This window comes from Fukomys damarensis, unplaced genomic scaffold, assembly GCF_012274545.1.
Source record: "Fukomys damarensis isolate Sample0158 unplaced genomic scaffold, DMR_v1.0_HiC HiC_scaffold_9, whole genome shotgun sequence".
In the NCBI taxonomy this organism is placed as follows: domain Eukaryota; kingdom Metazoa; phylum Chordata; class Mammalia; order Rodentia; family Bathyergidae; genus Fukomys; species Fukomys damarensis.
Genome location: NW_022900921.1, coordinates 5,575,048 through 5,587,196, shown reverse-complemented (window position 1 = coordinate 5,587,196; position 12,149 = coordinate 5,575,048). Strand labels below are relative to the sequence as shown.

Here is a 12,149-nt window from a genome sequence, read left to right as displayed (position 1 = left end):
TTTTTTTTTTTTTTTGGTACCGGGGATTGAACTCGGGTCCTTGAGCTTGCAAGGCAGGCCACCGAACCGCTGAGCTAAATCCCCAGCCCGATCTTACGGTAGTTTTAAAGGAACCTCCACACTTTTCCCCACAGTTCAGTGGCTGTCTAATTGACAGTCTCACTGGCGGCCTGCAAGGATTTCTATTGTTCTACATTCTTAACAACACTTGCTATCTCTGGTCTTCTTGATATTCACCATGTTAGTGGGTATCTCACTACGGTTTTACGAATATTTTTTAAAGATGAGGAAAAACACACTTAGGGATTAAGTTATCCAAGATCACCCAAATCAAGACCTCTTTATGTGTCTAAAAACTTACCCTTGTGCAAGGAAGGGGTCAAGAACCATAAGACAGCAAATGCCCTACTCAGAGAGGTCCACTCCGTGGGGGTATTCTAACCCATTTTAGCTACTTTCTCATTGCTGGGATACATTAGCCAACACCTAACCAATCAAAGAAGGAAAGGCTTACTTTAGTTCACAGTTTGTAGAAGTTTCAGTCCTTAGTGGCTGGCTCCAGGCAGGGCAGCATGAGAGAAGGGCATCACAGAGGAGAAATGGTCCGTGGCAAGGTTAGCAGCGAGTAGAGATGAAGGGAGAAGGAGGAGGAGATAGATCCTTCCGGGCCACACCCCCAGCGAGCCACCTCTTCTCCAGGCACCACCTCTCAACATCACACTGAGCTATAAACTCTGTGGATTTAACCCACGGACGAGTAACACACCACCCATGATCTAACAGTCTCCTCAGAGCCCTGCTTACGAGCAAATGAGGCTTTGGGACCACTTCTAGATGTAAACTATCATATGCCCTCCGCATTTTGTTCTGTTCTCTTTCTGAAGTAAATTCTTCCGTTCTCTTGAAGAGTCTATCTCATGATTTCAGGGGTCAGCCTTTCTCCCAAAGAGCCACCGCTAGACCGCAGAGACGGCACCCTTTGTCCGCACCTCCTGACTTACCGGGGTCTCGCAGAGGCTGCCTCACTGCTGTCGAGAGGAGAGAATCAAGTGTCCCTGCTTGCCATCCGTAATGCCGAGGTCACATCTGTACCCCGATTAGTCACAGAGCTCCTTCCCCCAGCATCTTAACCTACACCCCAGCCTTCCCATTGGTAAATACCAGTGTTCTGCTGAGCTAGAGTTGGTTTTGATCTTACAGATCCCTCTAGAGAGTCCCAGAAGAAGCGGGGCTGTGTTTGTTTTCTCTGCAGAATGACTCTGCTCTCCTCCTAACCCAGTTCCTCTGCTTCTGGGGTTCCCTCTGCCTGGGGATTCTTCAGCTCCATGGCACAGCTTGTGGATCCGTACAGGCGACCCCAAGGAGAAGAGACCTCCGGTGTGTGTTTTCTTTTCTCTGAGCTTCAGGGAGCATCAGGACATCAGGGAACCCAAGTGCCCACATAGCCAGGTGGGTTTTGCGGTGCAGAGGCTTTGGGCAGATATTGTGTGGATGCCCTGAACTCTGGGTTCCTCGCCGTTAGGATGGATGTGGCACCCAGTGTGCTTCTCTCCTCTTAGCAAACTGGCCTTGCTGTGATGGAAGCTGAAACTCAGTGCTGGGGTGGGAGGGGAAACTCAGCGGGGAGGGTATCTGTGGTGTCCCCCGGGACAGGTGCCACTCCGTTCCAGCCAAGGGGTGGCCTGTGAGAGCACAGATGCTCTGCCTTCCAGCTTATGAAGGACAGGGGGCAGTTGGATTCTTGAGTGAAGTTCCCCAGTCTTTTTATGTCACCACCTAATTATCAAATAACACAGCAGTGTAATGAGGGTGGACGAATGTACCACCAGCACCACATGGGGCACTGCTGAAGGGTTTTAGTATCATGGCAAGCATCGTGGCCCTCTCTCCTGCACCCGTGAGAGCATCCCCTAGCTCATCCAGTGGCTCCTTGCTCCCCATCCCCTATTTCTTTTGCCTGGAGCAGTCTTCCTCACGGTAGCTCTGTGACCCTCCTTCAGCTTCCTGCTCCGTTGTCACCTTGTCATGGAAGACTTCCTTGGCTCCTCTTTTAAAAAATAACATTTCCCTGTTGCTTTCTGTGCCTTTCTCCACATGATTTTCCTTTGTATTGCTTTTTATCGCTTGATGTAGTGAATATTCCTTCCCCTTCCCTGGACCAACCTGCACAAGATCAGGAGCCTCATTCATCTTTTTCTCCCTTCTAGAATGTTCTAAGATGTATTGGATGACACATGAGGAGAACACTCCCTCCTTACCCTTCTCTGTCTGTGTTCTTCTCCCAAACCTAAGTGCCTGGGAGCCTTCCCTTCCTTCAGATGGTCACAATATAACCTTGAGGGTTCTCAGCATTTTAGCCTTTGGGGCCCCTCGCTCTGGCTTTTTTAGTCAGGTCCCCTCGGGCGGCCTCTGGGTCCCGCTGTTGAGTCAGGCTGTCATCTTCCAAGTGGTTCCTGGTCCTCAGAAGGTGTTATTCTGCATCTTTCCTTCTGGCGCTCTCACCTGTGGTAGTCTTTGCCTTCGGTGCTGCCCTGGGAAGTAGGCAGGTCAGGTGAATTGAGGCCCAAGAGTACTGTGGCCTTCCCAAGGTCACTCAGCCCCTGACTGCCCTACTGCCGTATCTACTTCTTTGACCTTTGCTTTGTTGTGTGAGAAGCCAACAGTAGCTGCCTATAAACCAAGAAGCGAATCGAGTATTCATCCAAGTTCAGGGAAAGTAAAAGAATCCTCCCTACTTCAGTAAATTCCATTTGGCTTAAATCAGTGAAGCTTGAGTTCAAGCCTAGTTAACACCAGAGGGAGAATCGTGAATGCGAAAAATCCCTCTTTGAGTCTGCTGTCAGATAACTCTTCCCAAATGTGGTCTTGTTCAGTTCCTGCTCCTTCTCAGAAACCTTCAGTAGCTCCCTATTATGTAGGGGGAAATGATCTCAGTGGTAAAAGCTGCTTGATTAGCAGATGTCTGGAATGTCACTATTCTTTGACCTACAGTTTTTATTCTGGCTCAAAGGCACAAACCCTCCTGAGGATACCTCCATACACACACTTTAAAATTTTGTAACAAATAGAATATACGGTATTCAGGATTCTTTGTTGAAAGCCGGGCGTTGCTCTGAATGACCAGAACAAAGTGGGTAGAGGTAGGGGTCAGAAAGCACATATTGGTGGCCTCTGAAACCTTTGTAACTTCACACTTGGAGTTGGGGGAGAGGGAGGATATTCTCCAGTCCAGGGAAGGAACCCAAGGCTCACTCTTATGAAAGGCTCTCCAGAGCTTTAAAAGATACTTCATCACCTTGGTTTTTCTGTAGCCTGGGAATGCAAGGCACCGGTGTTCAGGTAGTCTAGCTGGCTGTTCAGTTCAGCCAGTCATTCCTGGTGGCCTTGGGCCTGCCGCATAAGCCTCGGTTTTCCTTATCTGAGAAATGGGAGAAAGGGGCAGCCGCTTCCCAGGAGGATGGTCAGCATTGCTAATTCCTGTCTGTAAGGTGCCCGAGAGAAGGGAAGGTGCTGGCCCTGGGGGAGAGGTCCTCCCCTACTGCGCAGGGCGCCGCTGGGAGGGAGGAGGAGGGATTTCATTGTCAGAAATAGTCCATCTTAGGCGCTTTCTTTGCGGAAGTTTATTTTGGCTTTGAAGTGCTCCAGTTCCCCATGGAAAGAATGGAATTCACGGTAGAGGCATAGATTCCTGCAAATGAAAGTGGCCAAAATGCTAAGCATGGCCCCTTGCAGACGCAGCTCAGAGAGTCACAGTTGTGGCGCCCGAGGCTTAGAAGTTGTCACTGGAGGATCCAGAGCCCCAGCGCGCTGTGTCTGGAAGCTCCCACGGGTCATTCAGCCTGTGCTGCACAGGGCCGGTGGAGGGTGAGCCAGAGGCTCCTGCCCTGAGTTCCCCCCTGCTTCCGACCCCTCCGCCCCTGTGTGTCCGCAGATAGTTCCCAGGCACAGTTCCCTTAGGACCCAGGCTCTGCCCCGGAAGCAGTAGAGGGCTTGGAATTTCGGACCCAGGCCTGCCCGGACCCGCAGCAGGCCTCTCACCACTCACAGGCCCAGGTGACTTGCTAGACCACGGCCACCCAGAGAATGGTGACCCCAGAGTCGGGGCTCCTGAGAGCCGGGCAGGGATCTGACCTCAGCACCAAGTAGCACTGGCGGTGTGCGGCCCAGACCATGGCCAGGGAACTCTTCTGGCCTTTCAGGGGTGCATTTAAAGTCTAGTACAGAGGGTCCGGCATGCACAGGCCAAAGAGTCACAGCCACGCGGCTGGGAAGGGACATTAGCACCTGCTCATCTCCCCCGGGGACAGATAACGCCCTGGAATGGAGCATCCTTCCCAGATGCCCTCAGACTCACGGCTGCCCAGGAACGGGGAGCTCCCGGTGCTCTGCCCTGACTCCAGCTGGCTCTGGAGATGGCTAACGAGGAAAGAACTTGCAGTGTTGTGCCATACAGCTGGGCGCAAACGCCCATCAGAGGCTAGGATAGAGACACGGATGCCACCAACCTCCAAGAGTCTGGATGTCGGAGTGAAGACCTGGGAGGGTGGCACAGAGCAGCAAATCAGAGGGTGAGCTGAATCCCGGCCTCCTTAGAGTTCAGAGCTGCAGAAAAATCAGCTTGCACAGAGCAGACTGGCAGCCGGCGGGGTGGTGCAGGCCTATAATCCTAGCACGTTGGGAGGCTGAGGCAGGAGGTTTGCAATTCTGAACCCATCCTGGGCAACTTAGTGCCTTGGCAAAGCATGTGTCTCCAAAGAATAAACAAACAAATAAATACATAAGTAAATGGCCTGAGGATACAGCTTAGTGTGAGAGCCTTGCAGTCGATCCTCGGAATGACATGCTGTGTCAGACAGTTCTCATCATGCCCACACCCGACAGTTTGCGTGTGAGACCCCTGCTGAAAAGTCATGGTACCAGGCCATATACCCTGAAAAGTGTGGCGCACGCTGCTCAGCACTTATGCATATTGACTTTGTTCTCTGAATGATGTTCTGAAAGCAGGAAACTGAGGATCAGAGAAGGTAAGCTATTTGTCCAAGGCCACACAGCGCCTGGTATTGCCAACCACCCCTGCTGCCTCTGGTCTGTGACATGGGTTGGGAGTTACACAGAGGCAGTTTGATTTAGGCGTGACCCTAAAAGGGCTGATTCATGGACAGATGCACACAACTGGGGCGCCCGCACAATTACTCAACGATTGTACACACTCTGGGATGGCCGTGCGCACCCCTGCAAACGTACACCTTCAGGCCCGTGGAGATTTCTCTCTGGTCCGGGGACCAGGGAGCGCAAGGAGCCACCCCAGGCCAGCGCCTGCCCGGCAGCCTGTGTCTGGGAAGCAAGCTCAGACCGGACCCCACACAGCAGCTTCCTGCTCCTTGGAGCATGGTGTGGACCTTCCGCAGAGGTTCGAGGCCCCCAACCTGGCCAGACCAGGGTTTGGATCCTGCTTTGGTATTAAAAACTAAAAAGAAGACCAAGGATTTAGCTCAGTGGTGCCACCGCTTGCCTTGCAAGTGCGAGGACCCAAGTTCGATCTCTGCTACGCCCCCCAAAACCAAACTAAAACCAGAACCGAACTAAAAAGAACTCCACGTTCTTTTTTCGCTTCATGATATTGCGTGACTGACCTGGGCTGCATAACAAGTGGAGACTGAAGGAACCCAGTCTTTCCTCCGGGTGCACAGCCAGGCTGGCCGCCCCGGCTGCCTCTAGGGCTATGCTGCTGGCAGCTCTCGGAATTTCCATTCTGTGGCCACTTCTCCAAAGTCCAGAAGTTTCCTTTTCTCAGCTAGGATTCCGTGAGCCTGGGAGGTGCAGGCCCTGACCTGGGCCCTGGGGATTTGACCACGAGCGAAACACAGAGCTCCTGTCTCGTGGCGCCCAGCAGTGAGGAACAGACAGTTATTAAAGCAGCAAGGTGCTAGATGGAGACAAACGCCACAGGTGCTAACAAGGATGACTGGGGCAGGGAGGCTGCTTCTGACGGGTCAGGAAGTAACATATGAGCAAAAAACTGGACGGCAAGAAGAGAACCCAACTGTGCCTTTTCAGCGGCTGGCTCACACATGAACTGTTCAGTCTGAATAACAAAAACTGCAACATATGACATCATATGACCCCAGTGTGCAGGTTGAAGCCAAGCCCTTCACACTGAGCGACATCCCCAGCCCATTGGTTTGTTTATGCATTTATTTTTAAATGGGGCTTGCTAAATCATTATGTTGGGTAGAGAGCAAGTGCAAAGGCCCTGAGGCAGGTCTCAGTTAATCCGAGGAAAGGAGGCCAGTGCACACCAGTGTGGGGAACAGTGGAGAGAGTGCAGGGAGGTGTCACAAGAGACTTTACAGGACTCAGATGGCTTGGGGCCTTTTGGGCAATGGTAAGGAGTTTAGATTTAATCTAAACATTATGGAAAGCCATTGGAAAATTTTGGGCAAGCAGGGGATATGAATGGATCTGTGTCTCCTGAAGATGTTTCAAAATAGAGGCCCAGGAGTCTGGAGCATGAGTTCCTCTGTGCCCTATTTTCCCAGGCCAGGTGCCCAGAAACAACCTCTCGGACACAGCTCGTCCCTCAGCAAAGCCGTGCAGGGCAGAGGCCGGGCCTGCGCCTGGTCAGGGCCACCGCAAGGTGCATGCTCTCTGCTCTTCTCCCCTCTGGAGAGGCCCCAGCCTTGCTGCGCTCCTGCAGCTCCTCTTCCCAGCCGGCGTTGCAGCCCAGCGCTGCGTCTTGTCGGGACCTGCCCCGCGCCGCGCTGACCTGGTGAACAGGAAGTTTTTGCACGCAGCCAGGCAGGGCAGGCAGCATGCACCCCCGGCTTTGCCTTGCTGCAGAGCACACACCTGGAGCCCGGTAAGGACTCTGCCCCGGGGTTGGATTTCCACAGCACAGGACTCAGGGGCCCCGCAGGCTTGGGAGGGCCCTGCCAAGTAGGGTGAGTGTGAATTTGCTCGGGGCCGGCTCCCCTGTGCCCACGGTCATAATTCAGGGGAGAGGGCAGGGGCAGGGAGGTGGACATGTGCCTCCAGTCGGTCCCCTCTTTTCCAAGGTGCCAGGCTTGGGGCATCCTGGGTGGTGGTGGGGAATTTGCAAGGACTGGGCGTGTTTAGATTCTTTCTGTCACAGGTGTTCAGATGCCAGGTTAGGTGGACATTTCCACTCCTGCCTCCTGCCTGGGATGCTGCTGGCTGGGGCTTTTGGAGCCCTGCTTGCTCAGGACTCTGGGAGGGCTTGGTGCTGAGCAGCTCCTTTTCTCTTTGCCCTGGCAGTTTAACCTCTTCCTCGCCTTTGAAGAGCGAGGCAACTGGAAAAACAGGTCTGGCTCGTTTCATCCAGGACCGCTCCCCTTGTCTGGTAGGCAGCCCTGAATTCCTAGGAAGAGAGGCTCCTGGGGAGGTCACACAGCAGCTCAGTGCCCCAGCCCTGCGCTTGGCCTCTCACCCCCTGCCCCTGCTCCGTTCTTGGCCCTGAGAAGCTGCACACTTGGGCCCGGGCTGGACTCAGGGCGCGGTGTTCGGGGGTTGGAACTCTGTGGGGAACAGCGAGGGGCTCAGGAGATCTCGGCATTCACTTGGGGCCGGTGCAACAGGAAACAGTCCCCAAGAACCAGTTTCTACCTGGGCGCCCAGGATGAGCTGGGGCAGGGCCAATTCCTGCTCTGGTTCTCCGTCCCCATCTATGCATGACAGGGACAGGTGCCATCCTCTCTGAGGTCCCTTTCGGCTCTGACTCTCCTGGAGTGTAGGAGCCGGCTACATGCTGGTCACGAATAAAGGCATGGGTGGCGGGAAGTTGTTCGTGAAGCCTGTGACCGGCACAGCAGCCTGAGCCTTTGCCCTGAGAAGAGCTAAGCTTGGGTTCCTGCCTGAGAGCTGGGGCAGTCTTCCCATCCAGGGGAGCTGCGGAGAGCTTTTGGAAAAACGAACGCGTGAGCGCTCAGCACTGCATTGCATGTGCTGATACTTTGGAGAGGGTACTGCGCGCTGTCTCTGTTCTGAGGAACAGATGAGCCGGGTCAGGTTCTGCCTGTGAAGAGTGGGTCAGAGAGCTGGTGTAGATGAGCCGGTGGCACTACTGACATTTGGGGACGCACAGTGGCTTCTTGTGGGGGGCTGTCCCTTGCCTTGTAGTTCATTTCACAGCACCCCCACCGCTGCCTACTAGATGCCAGTGGAACCCCCTGCCCAAGCTGCCAAAAATGTCTTCAGACATTGCCAAGTGTCCCCAGATGGTAAAAATGCCCTCCAGTTAAGAGCGTGGCGGCAGGAACCAGTTCGCTCCTAACTGAACCCTCTGTCTGTTTCACCAGGAGTTCTTTTCACCATGACCACTGTCTCCCTGGCTCTGGCCACGTTGCTGTTCTGTTGTGTGACCTGTGAGAAGCTTCTAGAAGGAACGGGCTCCTCCTCTTCCTCCTCCTCATCCGCCTGGCGCTTCACGCACTCCCTTTACAATGCCACCATCTATGAAAACTCTGCCCCCAAGACCTACGTGGAGAGCTCGGTGAAGATGGGCGTGTACCTCGCAGAGCCGCACTGGGCCGTGCACTATCGGATCATCTCCGGGGACGTGGTCAACGTCTTCAAAACCGAGGAATACGTGGTGGGCAACTTCTGCTTTCTGAGGATAAGGACCAAGAGCAGCAACACGGCGCTTCTGAACAGGGAGGTGCGTGACAGCTACACCCTCATCGTGCAAGCCACAGAGAAGACCCAGGAGGTCGAAGCCCTCACCCGTGTGGTGGTCCACATCCTGGACCGGAATGACCTGAAGCCTCTCTTCTCCCCGCCGTCCTACCGAGTCACCATCTCAGAGGACATGCCTCTGAAGAGCCCCATCTGCAAAGTGACTGCCACGGATGCTGACCTGGGCCAGAATGCTGGGCTCTATTACGCCTTTAACACGAGGTCCGAGTTCTTCGCCATCCATCCCACCAGTGGTGTGGTCACGGTAGCCGGGAAGCTCAACGTCACCTGGCGAGGGAGGTACGAGCTGCAGGTGCTGGCTGTGGACCGCATGCGAAAAATCTCTGAGGGCAACGGCTTTGGCAACCTGGCTGCCCTCACCGTGCACGTGGAGCCTGCCCCCAGGAAGCTCCCCGCCATTGCCTCGGTGGTGGTGACCCGGCCAGACAGTAATGAAGGAGGCCCGTACGCCACGGTGGTGGTAGACGTCAGCGGCGCAGGGCCTGAAGTAGACTTGCTGGAGGTCGTTGGTGGTGACCCTGGAAAGCATTTCAAAGCCGTCAGGTCCTACGCCCGGAGCGGCGAGTTCAGTTTGGTGTCCATCAAGCACATCAACTGGCTGGAACATCTTCACGGCTTCAACCTCAGCCTCCAGGCCAGCAGTGGGAGCAGGCCTTCCTTCCGCTCCCAGATCAGGGGTTTCCACCTGCCGCCTTCCGGGTTGGCTTCGCTCAAGTTTGAGAAGCCCATTTACAGAGTGCAGCTCAGCGAGTTTTCCCCTCCTGGCAGTCGTGTGGTGCTGGTGAAAGTCACCCCAGCCGTGCCCCACCTGCAGTATGTCCTGAAGCCATCCTCAGAGAGCACGGGGTTTAAACTTGATGCGCGCACTGGCTTGATCACCACCTTGAAGCTCATGGACTTCCGGGACCGAGCCCACTACCAGCTGCACGTCAGAACCTCGCCAGGCCTGGCCTCCACCACGGTGATCGTTGACCTTGTGGACTGTAACAACCACGCTCCCATCTTTAACAGGTCTTCCTATGAGGGCACCGTTGACGAGAATGTCCCTCCGGGCACCAGTGTTCTGACTGTGACGGCCACAGACGGGGATCGAGGGGAGAACGGCTACGTCACCTACTCCATCACTGGCCCCAAGGCTGTGCCATTTTCTATCGACCCTTTTTTGGGGGTCATCTCCACCTCCAAACCCTTGGACTACGAGCTCATGAGAAGAATTTATACCTTCCAAGTACGGGCATCAGACTGGGGAGCCCCTTTTCGCCGGGAGAAGGAAGTATCCGTTTCCCTTAGGCTCAAGAATTTGAATGACAACTGGCCAATGTTTGAGGAAGTCAACTGCACCGTGTCTATCGGCCAAGCCTGGCCGGTGGGGAAGGCGGTGATGACCTTCTCGGCCATCGACGTGGATGAGCTTCAGAACCTGAAATATGAGATCATGTCGGGCAATGAACTAGAATATTTTGAGCTCAATCATTTCTCAGGGGTGCTGTCCCTCAAAAACTCTTTCACACGTCTTAGTGCTAGTCAGCCCAACAGCTATTCTCTGAAAATCACAGCCTCGGATGGCCAAAACTATGCCTTGCCCACCACACTGAATGTCACCGTGGTGAGAGATCCTCGTTTTGAGCTTCCGGTCAGGTGTGATAAAACAGGGGTGTTGACACACTTCACCAAGACGGTCCTGCACTCCGTTGGGTTCCAGGATCAGGAGTCCGGTGATGAGGAATTCACTTCTCTTCCCATGTTTCAGATCAATCATCACGCGCCTCAGTTTGCAGACCACTTCCCCCAGTCCATTGACGTCCTTGAGCATGTCCCCGTCCACACCTCCTTGGCCCGCCTGGCAGCCACCGACCCTGATGCGGGCTTTAACGGCAAGCTGGTCTACGTGATCGCCGATGGCAACGAGGAGGGCTGCTTTGACATCGAGCTGGAGACGGGGCTGCTCACCGTGGCTGCTCCCTTGGATTATGAAACCACCCATTTCTACCTCCTCAATGTCACAGTGTATGACCTGGGGTCTCCCCAGAAGTCCTCCTGGAAGCCGCTGACAATGCATGTGAAAGATTGGAACGACAACGCACCCAGGTTCCCTCCTGGTGGGTACCAGCTGACCATCTCGGAGGACACGGTGGTGGGAACCACCATTGCAGAGTTAGAAACAAAAGACGCAGATTCGGAAGACAACGGGAGGGTTCGCTACACCTTGCTAAGCCCCACGGAGAAGTTCTCCCTTCACCCTCTCACCGGGGAACTGGTTGTCACAGGACATCTGGACCGGGAATTGGAACCTCGGTATGTCCTCAAGGTAGAGGCCAGGGACCAGCCCAAGAAGGGCCACCAGCTCTTCTCTGTCACCGACCTGATAATCACATTAGAAGATGCCAATGATAACTCTCCCCAGTGCATCACAGAACGCAGCAGCCTGAGGGTGCCAGAGGACCTTCCCCCAGGGACTGTCCTGACCTTCCTGGACGCCTCCGATCCCGACCTGGGCCCTGCGGGTGAAGTGCACTACGTCTTGTCGGATGACCTCCATGGAACCTTCCGGGTGGACCCAAGGACCGGGGCGCTGAGTCTGGAGACGGAGTTAGACTTTGAGAGGCGGGCTGGGTACAACCTGAGCCTGTGGGTCAGTGACAGCGGGAGGCCCCTGGCCCGCAGGACCCTCTGCCGCGTGGAGGTGATCGTCTTGGATGTGAACGAGAACCTCCACGCTCCTCACTTCGCCTCCTTCGTGTACCAGGGTCAGGTGCAGGAGGACAGCCCCCCGGGGACTCAGGTGGTGCAGGTGACGGCCCGCGACGATGACAGCGGCTTGGACGGGGAGGTCCGGTACTTCCTCCAGGCCAGCACCGGCCTTGCAGCCTTCGCTATCGACCCAGACACAGGTACTGGGGTGAGGCCGGTGGGGATTGGAGGGGCCTGGGGGAAAAAGGATGCAGGGAAACCAGGGGCCGTTCTGAAAAGGAATCAGGCTGCAGGCAGAAAAGGAAGGCGGTGAGTAGGGGGGTTCTTGTTCCTGGTCTTGTGTTTAAATTCATCTTTGCTGGAGGTCCCTGTACATACAGACTCTCTGCTTAGGATGGTAACTCACGATGGTTGTACATTTTTATATAACCATACCTAAGAAATACATGTTTTTCCGTGTCCCATCTATCTCTCCAAATACAACCTTTATGAACAGTTAAGTCTGTAGTCTTCTGAATTTTTCCTCTTTGCCTCTGACATATTTTTGCTGTTCATTGTATTATTACAAGAACAAAACGCACTACTTCTGAAACTGACTTTTTCACATAATGTAAGATTGGCACGTCTTATTTGTAAGTACATTTTCATCCTTGTAATTGTCTTTCTATACTGTGATATAATTTGACAATGCACATCCTCGTGAACATTCTTTTACACGTATGCCCAGTCTACAGGAAAAGTTTTAA

At 54.2% G+C, this 12,149-nt stretch overlaps 1 protein-coding gene across 1 annotated transcript in view; it reads left to right on the top strand.

Moving 5' to 3' along the window:
* The window catches only part of Fat2 (FAT atypical cadherin 2), a 118,228-nt gene that overhangs the window by 46,871 nt on the left and 59,208 nt on the right, over window positions 1-12,149 (top strand). The window contains exon 3 of the mRNA XM_033761574.1: window positions 8,316-11,603. Coding sequence (XP_033617465.1) covers window positions 8,316-11,603 — 3,288 coding nt within the window. The remainder of the gene's footprint in view (window positions 1-8,315; window positions 11,604-12,149) is intronic.